The sequence below is a fragment of the Anthonomus grandis genome, chromosome 2 (assembly GCF_022605725.1).
Source record: "Anthonomus grandis grandis chromosome 2, icAntGran1.3, whole genome shotgun sequence".
In the NCBI taxonomy this organism is placed as follows: domain Eukaryota; kingdom Metazoa; phylum Arthropoda; class Insecta; order Coleoptera; family Curculionidae; genus Anthonomus; species Anthonomus grandis.
The window spans coordinates 37,528,819-37,541,471 of record NC_065547.1 but is presented as its reverse complement, the minus strand read 5'-3'; the positions used below and the strand labels follow the sequence as shown (position 1 = coordinate 37,541,471).

General features: G+C 34.2%; 1 protein-coding gene across 3 annotated transcripts; it reads right to left on the bottom strand.

The window, feature by feature from the left end:
* Nucleotides 1-33: 33 nt before the first annotated feature.
* LOC126750276 (uncharacterized) lies at nt 34-4,704 on the bottom strand. 3 transcript variants are annotated; one of them, XM_050459846.1, is made up of 6 exons: nt 4,348-4,704; nt 4,108-4,293; nt 3,959-4,057; nt 3,783-3,893; nt 3,394-3,724; nt 34-110 (listed from the first exon to the last, which is right to left on the bottom strand). In XM_050459846.1, the coding sequence occupies exons 1-6, from the start codon at nt 4,429-4,431 to the stop codon at nt 49-51; spliced, it is 873 nt and encodes a 290-aa protein (XP_050315803.1). In that variant the 5' UTR covers nt 4,432-4,704; the 3' UTR covers nt 34-48. The 3 variants fall into 3 exon arrangements, with proteins under 3 accessions (XP_050315803.1, XP_050315805.1, XP_050315804.1); XM_050459848.1 differs by having other exon boundaries at nt 4,108-4,269; nt 4,348-4,703; XM_050459847.1 differs by lacking the exon at nt 34-110 and adding an exon at nt 3,098-3,165.
* Nucleotides 4,705-12,653: the final 7,949 nt, after the last annotated feature.

Sequence of the window (12,653 nt, the reverse complement as noted above, 5' to 3'; positions counted from 1 at the left end):
ATTAATTATGTACCTCACTTTTTGGCGGTTTCCAAACAAATAATATTTTTAGTACCTTTGACTTCGGATCCAATATATTTGAGACCTGTGACTTGGAGTTTGATTCTGTACTAATTAAAGAATGCAGTTTAATTTTATCGGTAAAGATACACACAAACTTTCAAAAATTATTTTTAAAATTAAACTCCCAATGAACAAACTTGTTTAATGCTATATGCTTAATAAAACCTGCAACAATTCCATATTCATACAAAAAAGGTCTCATGAATACCATGCTTACAGTTTACAGTATTTAATTTAGAATGTATTCTAATATGCGTTTTAAAGCCCTTTATTAAATTTGTTTCAACTCATCAAAAAATAAAATATTGAAATTTATTGTGGTTTTTTTTTTTATTAACAATTAGCTTCCATACCTATGGTGCTAATTTATAATTATTGGTAAGTATCTTTATCTAAATATCTGCAAAGTCCAGACTTTAGTGTATAAAATCAGCAATTTCTTGAGAACTAAATTTAAATCAAATAATAAATATTAATTGATAGAGGAAAGTCGCCTAATATGGGGATAGTTTCTAATATGGGGTAGTTCAATTTTGAGCTAGAACTAGTTGCGACATCTATTATCTGCATTACGTACTAACCACGAAGATGCGCCAGAAGCGCTTATTCCCTTCTTGAAGCAAAGACGTAGTTTGTTTTGACGGTTAAAATAAGTTTGTTTGAAAAATAAAGTTTTTTTGCCGGTTGTAGATTTGGATATTTTAAGCGACTTAAAGTTAAGTTTTAAAACTTTTAATAATACTATTCTTTATTACATTTTGCGTAGTTTATGAAAATGAATATGATTTTTAAAAAAACATCTTAATTTTTGTAAAAAGTCGCCCCTTCCAAAAATCTAATTTGCTCCTAATTTGGGGTACCCCATATTAGGAGATAATTATTTACTTTTTGATTAATACCAAATATTTTATTTTAGATGCCTAAAAAAAGGAAAGTTTGGGACAAGCAGCAAACGATTTCAGCAATTTTAGCTGTCAGACAAGGTCAGATAGGTTACAAAAAGAGTGCGAGAACCCACGATGTGCCCCAAACAACCTTGGAAAGGTACGTAAAAATGGAAGGCAATCCTGAAGATATTGTGAATTCTTCTCTGGGACGCAAAATTGTCTTTTCACAAGAAATGGAATCGCTGCTCGCAAAGTACTGCTTAGAAATGGAAAGAATTTTTTTTGGTATTACACAAATAGATGTGTGCAGATTGGCATATAGCTTATGCAAAGCTAATAATATAAAAAATCCATTTAGCGTAGCCAAGGAATCTGCTGGGAAGAAATGGTTTGCCAGCTTTCTGTCAAGACACAAAGAATTATCATTACGAACTCCTCAAGGAATATCATATGCACGAATTAAATCCTTCACTAGAGAAAATGTTGCAGCATTTTTTGATTTGTATGAGCCACTTCTTGGAAAAATAAATCATAATCCAGCCAGAATTTTTAACTGCGATGAAACTGGCCTCACTATAGTGCAACACAAGCACGTTAAAGTCGTGGGAAAAAAAAGGAAAAAACAAATCGGTGCTATTACCTCCGCTGAGCGTGGGTCTTTGTTAACCACAGTTATTTGTTTTAGTGCAACAGGAGTATACATACCGCCCTTTATAATTTTCCCACGAAAAAACATGAAAATGGATCTTATGAATGGCACTCCTCCAGGATCAAAATAAGCGTGCCATATATCTGGCTGGATCCAACAAGAAATATTTGTGGAATGGCTTCGCCATTTTATTAATCTGACAAAGCCTAGCTCTGATGACCCAGTGGTTTTAATACTTGACGCCATTATTCCCACACAAAAAATTTGGAGGTCATAACTGTGGCGCGAGAAAATTATGTTCACATAATATGCCTTCCACCACATTCAACTCATCGGATGCAACCATTGGACGTTGATTTTATGTCTCAGTTTAAAACGTACTACACACAGGAAATTACAAACTGGCTAAGGTTGAATCCCGGACGTGTAGTAACAGGCTATCAGATAGGAGAACTTTTTGGGAAAGCCTACATAAAAGCAGCCACCATGGACACGGCCATCAACAACTTTAGAAAAACTGGAATGTTTCCTCCTGACAGAAACATATTTAAAGAACATGACTTTGTGGCAGAAGTGCAGGATATATCTGGTGAAGAACTAGTAGAAGCAGAAAGAGTTCAGGAAGAAAGTATAGAAATAGAAACAATAGAGGATGAATTAGATAACAACGAGCCAAAAGAAAAAGCCCTGAGAGACGGATTACCGCAGAGAGACAGATTACTGCTTTGAAACAGGTTACTCCTGTAAATTTAATGCCTGTTCCAACTACTTCTAAAGATATTATTAAAAAAAAAGAGTACAAGAAGTGGTAAAGCTGCGGTTATAACTAGCACGCCCTACAAAGAAGAATTGGAAAGCAGCATGGAAAAAAGAAAATTACCTTCCAATTTAAAACCAAACCAACAGAAAAAAATTAAACCTATAGAAAAAATAAACTAATACCAATAGAAAAAAATAAATTGTCAGTGGATAAACAAAAACGAAAAAATGAGAAATCAGTATCCTGCTGTTCTTCTTCTTCAGACTTGGCTCCTGAACCGGAATATCAAGATTCAGATGACGAGGTAGAAAACTTTGAGAAAGATGCTATTTGTATGTTTTGCGAAAGTCCATTTTCTGAAGATGTCAGAGGCGAGGAATGGGTGAAGTGCCAAAGCTGCTTCAAGTGGGCTCACGTTGAGTGTGTTGGTTGTGAAAGAAGCCACTATATTTGTGACTTTTGCGTTACAAAATAGATTTGTTTTGTCTTTTTGGTTGCATGTAACTTTTAGGCATTTACTTTACTTTACTTTAATAAATAATACGAATTATTTTTTTAGTTTTTTTTTAATAAATAATACTTTTATACAAAAAAAAACAAACATATTTTGGTTATTTTTAGTTTCTACATATTAAATTGGGTACCCCATATTAGGAGACTTTCTTTTTTTTACTCGTGGCAGGTTCGAGGACGAAGAATTCAGAAAGATTGGAACTATTTTTTTGTATTATTAATATTTTCTTGTAATGTGGACTAAAGAGAAGTAACTTGCCTTAATTGAATCATATACCCAAATTCATGGGATCCTAAAAATATGCATTAACGATTAACGGATTCGAGTAGAAAGGAATGAGAGCACTATAAAAATTCGAAAAAAGTCATTTTTCGACCTCGTTTTTAAGCCCAAAAATTGGCTCTCAAAATGCAATATCTCGGCTAATATGAGAGCTACGACCTTGCAGATGGTCTTGTTGCATTTGGAAGGACAAAAGGCAAATTTTCATAAACACATGATTTTTTTAAATTTTATTTACTTTTATGACGTGTTTTCTTCCCCATCTTATAAATCGAACATTGTATCTCAATATCCACCTTCTCAGTTTTTCGTGATTTCTTTCCTCTGCCTTCTTTTGAAGTCTTTAGTAGCTCTGCTCCAGAAATTATCGCATTACATTTGCTAGCAGATTTACTTTTTTTCTTCTTTTTCTTTTTATCAGTCAACGTCGAGGCATCTTTGAGTCTATCACTTAATTCCTCCAAAGGTTCTGTGTAACTCTCGCTAAGATCACTCAGTTCTTGCGAAGCCCGTTTTTCTTGTTTGATCGCAGTTTTAATTTTTTCGATTGTTGGCGTGCGTGTCCTAATCTGAAATATTATAATAGTATAGAAAGCCTCTCTTATTAAATCAGAACAAATTATTAACCTGCTTTGGTACGTAAGACGATTTATGCAGCAGATCTCGTAGCTCTTTCAGCTCTTCTATAGTACCAGTGCCCGATAGAATTGAAGATCTTTTTCCGGAGCTTGTTTCTTGCTATAGATCATAAAATATTTTTTTCTTTGAACCCCTCACTAGGTTCCTAAAAGAATCTTACTTACGGAAATAAGATTAAGTACACTATCTTCCTCTCTTCCAGTCTCTCTACATAAATCCTCACAAATTGGCTTTAAAGTGTGAAGCTCTTTCGAATCCTCCGTCTGAAAATGATGCAAACAAAATTGGGAATCCATTGATATACAATTTTTACCTCAATGTTAGTGATACTGGTACTATTCTTATCACTCTTTGCACTCCCTACAGAGTGAATACTCTTAAATGTTGAATTTGGAACGGTGGTTCCTGATAAGACACTTGACCTACGACCTTTTTCACGTCTCTCAGTAAGTTTTTTGAAAAATTCTTCTCTTTCCTGGAAAATTTTTTCTCTGTCATCCTAAATGTGACACTCTTTTAAAACTGTTGATTTAGATTTTGCGGCTGTACATACTTTGCTTTCCTTTCGTTTCCTTATATCGTCCAATAAAAGTTTTTCCCTCGTGTTCATATACTTCTTTGCACATATTGTAACCATTTTAATAAATTTGTTTAAAGTCGAAATGAAAAATGATGTTAAAATTGATGTTTTTGTGGCCAAATGTCATTGTGACATTTAAAAACTTCTTCTTTCTTGTTGAGCCCGCGTATTTGCAGACGACCGCTCATATTTTGCTTACTCATGAAGGGCGTACTTTAGACGTACGTCTGGATCTTTCCATCATTTCATGGGGTAGTCTCTTCGAGTTTTGTCTGTTTTTTCTTTTAATTTTCTTAAAGGCCATTGACCCTGATCTTGAAAGAATGTTCTTGGTGTCAAAATATTTATTGTTTTTGGATGTATTCAGTAATAAATCCATTCAATATATGCAAAGAAAAAAATAATGAGAGAGTAAAGAATAAGATTAATCTTAAGAATAAGATTGTTTTAGTGTGTAGCAAAGGCAGTTTGTTAAGGTTTGTGTAGGTCAAAAATTCCACCATTCACTAGGGAAGATGGTTCCATTGTAATGGCCGTAATGAAAGAGGCAGACTTCTGGGTCAGATTTTTGCATCAAACTCTTCGGTAGACTCACAAGACAAAACACCACTTTACCAAGAAAGGAGTCTTCGATGCCAGAGTCTTCCGTCACAGAGATCTTGAGGTTCTTAAAGGTTTAAACACTATTAAGACCATAGGCCTTGATAGGACCAATGTATTAATAAAGTATGCATCGTGCTGACTCCACCTTAATGCAAATGCTGTTTTCTCTTTCACACAGCAAAGATCTTTTTCCTAAAGACTGGAAACATGCCTGGATTTAACCGATATCCAAAAAAAGAAAAAAAAGACAGTGCTCCTTCCTGATGACCGTACATTGGTGTCTTCGTTCAAGTCATCCAATTACCAGGTCACAACTATTAATGTCGAAATTATTTGTTTATAGTGGGATGAGTATAATGTGATTGAGTTTAAAGAAACTAAGACTCAGCCTGTATTTATAAGCAAAGCTACCTCTGCCGTCCCAAGTTTTATTATGTTCGAGCTTACTTTGTTGCTGTCTTCGTCAGTTCCCTTGTAAGGTGTGAAGATTGGAAACAATATCTCTAGGCATGATCATTTGTGGCATTCTTCAAAATGAAAAGGCTGTATACATCTCAACAGGTTTTAAAGCTTTACAAGGCTCAGGTCCGTTCATCTCTTGAGTATTGCTCTCACATAACCAAACACACATTAAAATGGATTGATTCCATCCAGAAGAAGGCCATACGCTCTAAAGGAGATCCAGAGATAACTAGAGACTTGGACCAGTTTGGCCCATAGATGGTAGATGGCGGACCTGACTTTGTTTTATCAATATTATCACCGTAAATGTTCTTCCGAACGGACTCATATAATATCACCTAGATCTATACAAGTCTCTGGAGTCAACTCTTTCACGTTCCACCATTACAACGTAGTTTCTTCCTGGAAAATAAAATTATCTAGTCTCTCTGAGTTGTTTATAATAAATATTATTATTTTAGTTTTTTTTGTTCAGCACTTCTTATAAATAAATTAAGTGGTTTGAAATTTTTATAATGAGAAAATCATAATTTAAGTTAATAAAAAATTCTGTTTAAAAGACACTATTTCCGAAACAAATAATTATAAGAACAAAGCAAAAAGTAAATCTGTAAAAGTGACTAAAACGACGTCCCAAAGTGAATTTTTGATTAGATACCTGCTTTCACCTAGTTGAAGAACTAATGTATTTTTTATAACGCTTTTTAATGGCCAATTATATTTTGCTATATAAATGTCAATTTACATTTCTAACATCTTTTATGGTGTTTTATGGAAGATATGAAGTTCAATACAAGCAATAGAGGTACATAGATTTCATAGGTAATGTGCATTTAACATTCTTTATTTAGTATATGTTCTAATTCAAAAAGTTATACGATATATGTTTTTCAAAGAATAATAAAGTAAATAAGCAACTTTTTAAAAATGTTTAATTTAAAAGAAATTTGGATCAATAAATTAAATAGTGCAGTATGATATCCAGAAAAAAATATTTGTATCGTTTGATGACGGCATTATTTACGGTATGATGTTGAATTTAAGCAACAATTTTTTTGTCGTCTACTTGAGTGTTCTTAGTGGAAATTTTTTACCGTAAAGATATGGGTTTTTAGTTAAAAAGAACCAGCTTATAGAAGAAAAACAATCAATTTAGATTATACAAATGTGACTGTATTTCATAACTTGACTTCTTTGGTAATAGGTAAAGCTAAAAAGACATTTTTAATTTTTACAATTCTTACACTTTTGTATCTTACATAATTGACAGACAGATGGAATCTTTAAGAAATGGTTCAATGAAATTTTTGTTCCCGAGGCAAGTTTCTAATCAAAGCTAATAAAAGACTGATAAGCCATTAGGGTGTAAACAAGTATGTAATCATACTGCAAGGTAGCCATTTGGTACACCAGTCGCTTGTACGTCAACAGATTTAATTTTTATTGGCACAATTTTATTGCAATTTTTCTTGCATTAATGTATCTCCATCCAATTTTGTTTTGAATATTCATTAAAGAAAGAAAATTTTAAAAGAACTATTTAAAAAGAAAAACTCTCTTAACATAAGTCTGAAATAGGCAAGCCAAAAAACATACTCACAAATTGACTTAATGTGTTTAGTTCAATTTAGCGAAAGAATTTAAAGATGTAATAAAATTATTCCATGTAATATCGTTATAAATTTAATGAAATCTGGAAAACACCTACAAACTGTTCATGCTCAATATTAACAAACAAGTTAATCTTAGGTTAGAATATTTAAAATGTTATGTTATGGAGTATTGAATTCATGACCTTGCGAATTATTTTATGTTTTTTAGACAATAGAGCATCTTTTATCATAATATATTGGTAACCTAATTAAGGAGAAAAATATCAACAAGAATAAAAGTACCCAGGAAGAATCGTAAAAAACGTTGAACCGTAACATTTAATGCAAATTTTTCAGAAATAGACAGAAGATGGTATTATGCAAATACTGACCTAATTTTAATGATATCAGTATTTTTGTACTTATTATTAACAAACACTTTGAGTACTTTTATTCTTGTTGATATTTTTGTCCTTAATTAGGAATACTTTCCAGGAATATATGGTTCGCAAATAAACATTTTTGTCTTTTGAGGCACATCGGCGCAAATAGCATGAGCCCACTGTGAACATACCTTACATCGTAACCAGTTCTCACCAGGTTTCGAACGCGAATACAGGTCGTTGCAATATATACAAGGGCAATCGTCTTCGTCAATTTGCGTATCACTTGTGAATGGATCTTCATCATCTTTGTCATTCTCATTGTAATCAAATACAGTTCTTGTAACCCTTCTCTTTTTTGTTTCGGAGACGACTTTAGTGTCATTTTTGGTTTTTACCTCCACCATATTTGGCGTAGAAGTGAGGACTAAATGAGTTTGTTGCTTCTTTGGTCTTCTCTTTCGTTGACCTCTGACTGAATTTCCTTGCGGTATAGGTGATAAAACTTCAAGCGGAACAAGCAAAGCATCTTTAGAGGGTCCAGGCTTCTCTTTATCACGGATTATTTCTTATTATCTGGTAGGGTAGAAGCAGTTTCATTATTATCAGATCTTGAGCTTGCTGATATCTCTATGGACATAGGTTCAGGAGTCATTATTGGAACATTTGTTGTCTCGGCAGGCTGAAACATGTATTTTGGAAAGATATCGGACGCAATAGGCCAAAGACCAGTGTTTTTAAATCCTTGGCAAGTATTTTGCACGGTAGCGGATTTGCCATATGCCTGATTAAATAAATTCCCTATCTGCAGATGAGTCACTACGCGGCCTGGATGAAGCTTTAACCACTTTGATATTTCCTGATTGAAGTAGGTTTTTAAAGGTCCATAAAAGCATACATCCAAAGGTTGCATCCGATGGGTGCAATGTGGTGGCAGACATAATATGACTATACTATTGTCTTTAGCATATGTCAGTGATTCTAATCCTTTGTGACTAGCATGACCATCAAGGATGAGGAGAACCTTTTCACTAAGATTAGCCTTTGCATAGGTTTGAAAGTGTTTGAGCGATTTGAAAAATAAATCTGTGGTCATCCAGCCCGATTCCTGTGCAATTCCAAGAGTGCCAGTTGGAGCTCCATCCAAAAGCTCATTTTTAAAATTTTTCTTCGGGAATATTAAAGATGGTGGAATATAAGAGCCTGTTGCATTCATGCAACAAACAACACTAGCATGAGATCCACGCTCAGCACTTGTTAAGCATCCGACTTGCTTCCGACCAGCTGTTGCTAAAATTTTCTGTGGTCTCTGAACCGTGGACAGACCCGATTCATCCATATTATAAATTCTATCCGGTGAAAAGTTGTGTGTATCCAACAGTTCTTGATATGCCCTAAAGAATTCCACAACCTGCGGTTTATTAAACGCCTCAGCCCTAGCCGCTGAAGTCGGTACTGGTTTCCGTACTGAAATATCTTTATTCCTATTTAAAAATCCGGTTAGCCATTCTTGTTCAGCTCTTTGTTTTTCTACATTGAAAATATGGACAAATTTATTTTTTTTGGCCAACTGGAAAGCTAAGTTTTGAACGTCTTTACGAGTTAAACCAAAAAGTCGTTTCTAGTAATTTTAAATGATTAACTAGCTGCCTTTCAATTTCAGGGGGAAAAGTAGGTTTGAATCTGCCTAATCCTTTATCAGTGGCATTTAATGATTTGTTTTTTCCTAATGCATGTCGTTTAAGTGTCGCCTGAGGAACACCAAACGTCTTGGAGGGTAAAAGCCTCCTCCAAAAAACTCATTTTATTTTGCTGCAGCTCGATTGCATTTTTCATGGACAGGTCACTCCAAGATTTCCGATTGGTTTTTCTTTTATAGTCGCGCGGCATACTAGCACTGTTACCTGTGAGCAAATAAATATAATGATAATTTTTAGCGTGTTAAATTATAACGGACAAAATGACATACTATGTCATTTTGTCCATATTGAAAACTTAACAATTTAATATTGAAATTGTACAATAAATGTTATGTATTTATCAAAGTAATGGATCCATGTCTTACAATACACAATAGAACATTGATTTACAACAAAATCAATTGATTAAATAATACTTACCAAAAAATCGAAAAATAAATTCACACGTGGAAAATTTTCGAACAACAGAATACGTTCACTATACGACTGCCTCCGCCTAACTGAATTTTGAATATTGCTCGCTTCGCAGGTGATCGCCAATCGTTTGGAGCACGTGACATACTAGTCGGCAGGGTGGTAAATGGCGCGAATTATGAAATAATGGTCATATGTCATTTTGTCCGTAGTTCCCCTATATTATGATAAAATATGCTTTATTGTCTAAATAACATAAAATAATTCGCATTGTCAAAACAGGAAATTTTAATAAGTTATGTCAGTTTTTATATAGGACATAAACCAATGTATATAATGCTGGTAAATGCCGCAATAGAATCATTATTACTTTGTTCAACTAAAATTATCCGTCATATATTAGAGATTGCCGTCGCTGATTTAGGCAAATAGTGTAAAGGCGCCTACAGACGGCCGAACATACCTTGAGATATGTACGCGCGTAGAAGTATGCGCGTACATATACGTTTTGTCGAAGTTCCCTACACACGTAAAGATAATTTACTATTCAGTTTGTTTTTAATCATGGGGACCGTCAGTAATCATGATATAAATTTATTAGCAGTGGCGTATGTGTGCATAATAAAGAAAAAATAAAAACAATTAGTGTATAAGCGAAAGCCAATAAGTAAATGGGTGAAGAAATGGTTGTTACAGCGTGATCGATTTTCACATATAAAGCTATTAGAAGAACTTCGTTTAGAACCGGATGATTATAGAGCTACGTACTACTTTTAAAATTAGTAACACCACTAATCCAGAAACAAGACACGTCCATGAGGTCTGCCATATCACTACATGAAAGACTCAGTTACACTTCGATACCTAGCTACTGGCAGAAATTATGAAGATTTAAAATTTTCCAGTATTATTTCACCTCAATCGCTAAGTAAAATATTTCCGGAGACCTGCAGTGCTATTTATCAAGTATTAAAGGATGAGTATATAAAGGTATTTACTAACTATTGAAGAAAATAATACGTTAATCTTTATTAATAAACTCATAAACATACGTATCTACAGTTAACATATTAATTTCAGAGAAATGTCAATATGGTAGGGGAGCCATTTCCTCGGTTTCCTGCTGATAATTTGCAAAACACTTTATGGGGGTGCATCGTCAAACCTCGTGTGCGTCAGCTGGCGCGCAGGTGGTGCAGCCAGACATGACATGTTTGGATGGCTTTCCCTGTTGATACCACCACTAGTGCACCAGCTGACACACACAAGGCTTCACTTCACTTAAGACCCCCGATAAAGCGTTCTCCAAGTCATCAGCCGGCAGGAAATTGAACATCCAAACCTGTTACTGGCTCCTGTACCAATAGAATATATTCCAAGCGAAAACTGTCTTAATAATTACTTATATAGGTTCATGTATCATGGTTTAATGTTAGTTACAAAGCTGACAAGGCTATCCGTTTCGCACACTTCGTTGTCAAACTGTTGTAGATCGTTATTCTTAGAAGAACGTGTCTGAAGTGACTGAACAGTAGGTATCTCTTTTATTGGTTGCATATCTTGAGGTTGTGGTGTTTGAAATGAATAGGTATTAAATAAATTTTGTGACACATTTTGCTGGGGTGGAGCAATCTGCGATGGATAAGTATAACTCTGAGGATAATAATAAGTACTAATGGATGTACTTGTGTTTAAGTTAACATTGGAATTATTTTCTGCTGAATCAAGAAGCGAAACAATTTTTGTTACTTTGGTAACATGACCCATTTCTACTTCAAATAATAGGTCATTAATCAACTTTTCTGTATATAATTTAGTCTCTCGTGGAAGAATTCTCAATTTCGCTGCAACATTATTTCCGAAAATCGTGCATTGATCCTCATTATTGCGACTTAGCCTTTTAGTAACAGGAGCAAGAACTTCGTCTGTCTGAGCATCTGTTTTAGCTTTACGTTTTTTATAGAAGAAGGTGTAGGTGGAATTAACGACTTATTTCCATCTGTACGGGACCTACTATGAGTACTACTTGCTGTGGAATTCAAGGGGCTCTGTACCGAACTACTTAATTCTTCAGTATCACGATCCGGTCCGTGAGTTCCATAACTAGTACCTGGTCGGGAGTTCAATGGACTTTGTAATGAACTACCAAATCCTTCACTTTCTGGTTCTGATACGATTCCAATTTCCTGAAATAAAAACGTAATAAATTGCTTGAACTGCACTGATTTTATTCCTGATGCATAAGGCCATTTAGTCTACACACAGAGAGATATGTACGCGCAACTCGTACGCGCGTGCAAAAATTCAAATAGGAACTGAATACATCTTTGACGGATTTTTTAGAGAGATTTTGTCTACACACCGGCGGATATGTACGCGCGTATTTGTGCGCGCGTACATATCTTAAGGTACATTCGTTCGTATGTAGGCGCCTTAACGGTCCGAAGGAAAGAACATTTTATCATCTGATGGCTGTGCGATTAGGAAATTCAGTTTTTGATGCATTTATTGCATAGGATATCATGCAGGTTGTCGTTTTCATACTATTTTATAATAACTACGCATATCATTTTTACAAAAAAAAAAAACGTTTTACAGTTAAGAAAGACGCCAAAAAACAGTGGAAATCGCAGTTAATCAAAAAATCAAAACTCAATTGTAATAAGAAACATTTATAAAAATTAAAATACTCGCAAACTCTTAGATTGTTTTGTGATGTAAAATTTTAACTTGAAGATTAAGAGGGCATGATTTATAGTATCAAATGCTTTAGAATAATCTAGAAGTATTTAAACATTGATTAATTTTTTATCACATGCCTGAATTATATCATCCAAAACAGTGGTGAGTGCTATTGAAGTGCCAAAGTCTCATCTATAGCCACACTGCGTAATAGTTAAAATTTAATTTTCGACAAGAAAATTGTACATCTGTAAAGAATATTTTAAAAATCTTGGACAATGCAGGTAAAATACTAAGAATGATGAAGGGTTACTAACTTTTAAGACCGGGTTTCCAATAGAAATTTTCCGTTGGTCAGGAAAATAATTGGACTCTATATAGCAATTATTAATGTAACATATATATTTGTCAATAAAAGGTCTGCCATATTTGAGCATGGTAGG